The 1,498-nt window shown below is 37.4% G+C and overlaps 1 protein-coding gene across 1 annotated transcript; it reads left to right on the forward strand.

Annotated features, from left to right (window-relative positions):
• Positions 1 to 398: 398 nt before the first annotated feature.
• LOC113316397 lies at positions 399 to 1,190 on the forward strand. The gene has a single exon (XM_026564584.1). It carries the CDS (start codon positions 399 to 401, stop codon positions 1,188 to 1,190), a length of 792 nt encoding a protein of 263 aa, XP_026420369.1.
• The last annotated feature ends 308 nt before the right edge of the window (positions 1,191 to 1,498 follow it).

Here is a 1,498-nt window from a genome sequence, read left to right on the forward strand (position 1 = left end):
TCTCGCAACTACATTTTGGCGCTAGAAAACAGCTCGGAATGATGTACCCTGATCGTGAATTTCTTTAAAAACAAGTTTAAAATTATTCATAGTCTTTCGTCGTTGCATTAATAATCTTTGAAAGTTTTGGAAATTTAGATCTAAAAGTTTCAACCAAAGATTTTACCTCAGAAAAACAATTTTCTTAGTAAAGATTTCAGTTCCTTAGAAAGTACTTTTTCCTTCGTCAAGAGAAAAAATCATTCCTAGAAAAACAAATGAAAGTAGTAAGAATCATCAGACCAACAAAAGGAAGCAGGAGCATACAGTGGAACTCAATAACAAAAACGGCTATCAATGATTTTCATGCAGGAATCACAAGAAAAATACACAAACGTGACTTTGAAGGAAGAAACATCATGACGGTGGAAAAACTATCTCTCCTGAAGGAATGGGAAAAGAAGAAGATAACATTCGCGGCAGACGAGATACCAGAAGAAAATCTAAGACGAACAGATCCCCTGGTGATTACAGTAACTGTGGAGCGAAAAGAAAGAAACGAAAAGGCGAAAACATCAGAAGAATTGGCGATAAATAGAACCTTGGTAGACACAGGTAGCTCGGTGGATATCTTATTTTATAAAGCGTTCAAGGTTATGGGATACAAAGATGCGGATATGACACTCTCAACATACAACATTCATGGTTTTAACAAAACGACAACAAAACCAAAAGGTGAGATAACCATGCGAATATTATTGGGAGAAATAGAGACGCAGATAACTCTCTGCATAGTTGATGTAGAATCACCATACAATATGCTATTGGGACGACCATGGGTACATGCGATAAAAGGAGTAGCGTCAACTCTTCATCAATGCTTGCGTTTCCCGATACCAAGTGGAATAGGCGAAATCAAAGGAGATACTAGGAGTGCGAAAGTCTGCAACCAAATAGATGTAAAGAATTATGAAGGACGCGCAAAGAAGCGAAAGGATAGGTGGAGAATAGCAAGAGAATTAAAGAAGGAAGAAGAACTAAGAATATACATGATAAGAGCACAAGAAGGGAAAGGAATACCAAGCGAAATTCCAGAGAAAAAAGGTGAACCAACTCACAAAATAAAACAACCCACACCATTAGGAGAACCAAAAGCGAATTTCACTGCAGCAGAACCAACAAAAGACATCAACGTGGGGACAAAGGAATAACCAAAGATATTAAACATTGGAATGAAGATGGACAAATAAGAAGAAGAAAGAACAATCGATCTCCTGCGGGAATATAAATACGTTTTCGCATGGAGCATGGATGAAATGCCAGGCATATATCCTAATATCGCATGTCACAAGTTAGATATCAATAAGAATGCAAGACCATTCAAACAATGGATAAGAAAGATAACAACAACGTATCATCCTCAAATAGAGGCAGAGTTGCAGAAAATGTTGGATGCGGGAATAATAAGACCAGCAAAGTACCCAGAATGGATAGCAAATATGGTGGTAGTGCCAAATAA

The sequence above is a fragment of the Papaver somniferum genome, chromosome 10 (assembly GCF_003573695.1).
Source record: "Papaver somniferum cultivar HN1 chromosome 10, ASM357369v1, whole genome shotgun sequence".
Taxonomy (NCBI): domain Eukaryota; kingdom Viridiplantae; phylum Streptophyta; class Magnoliopsida; order Ranunculales; family Papaveraceae; genus Papaver; species Papaver somniferum.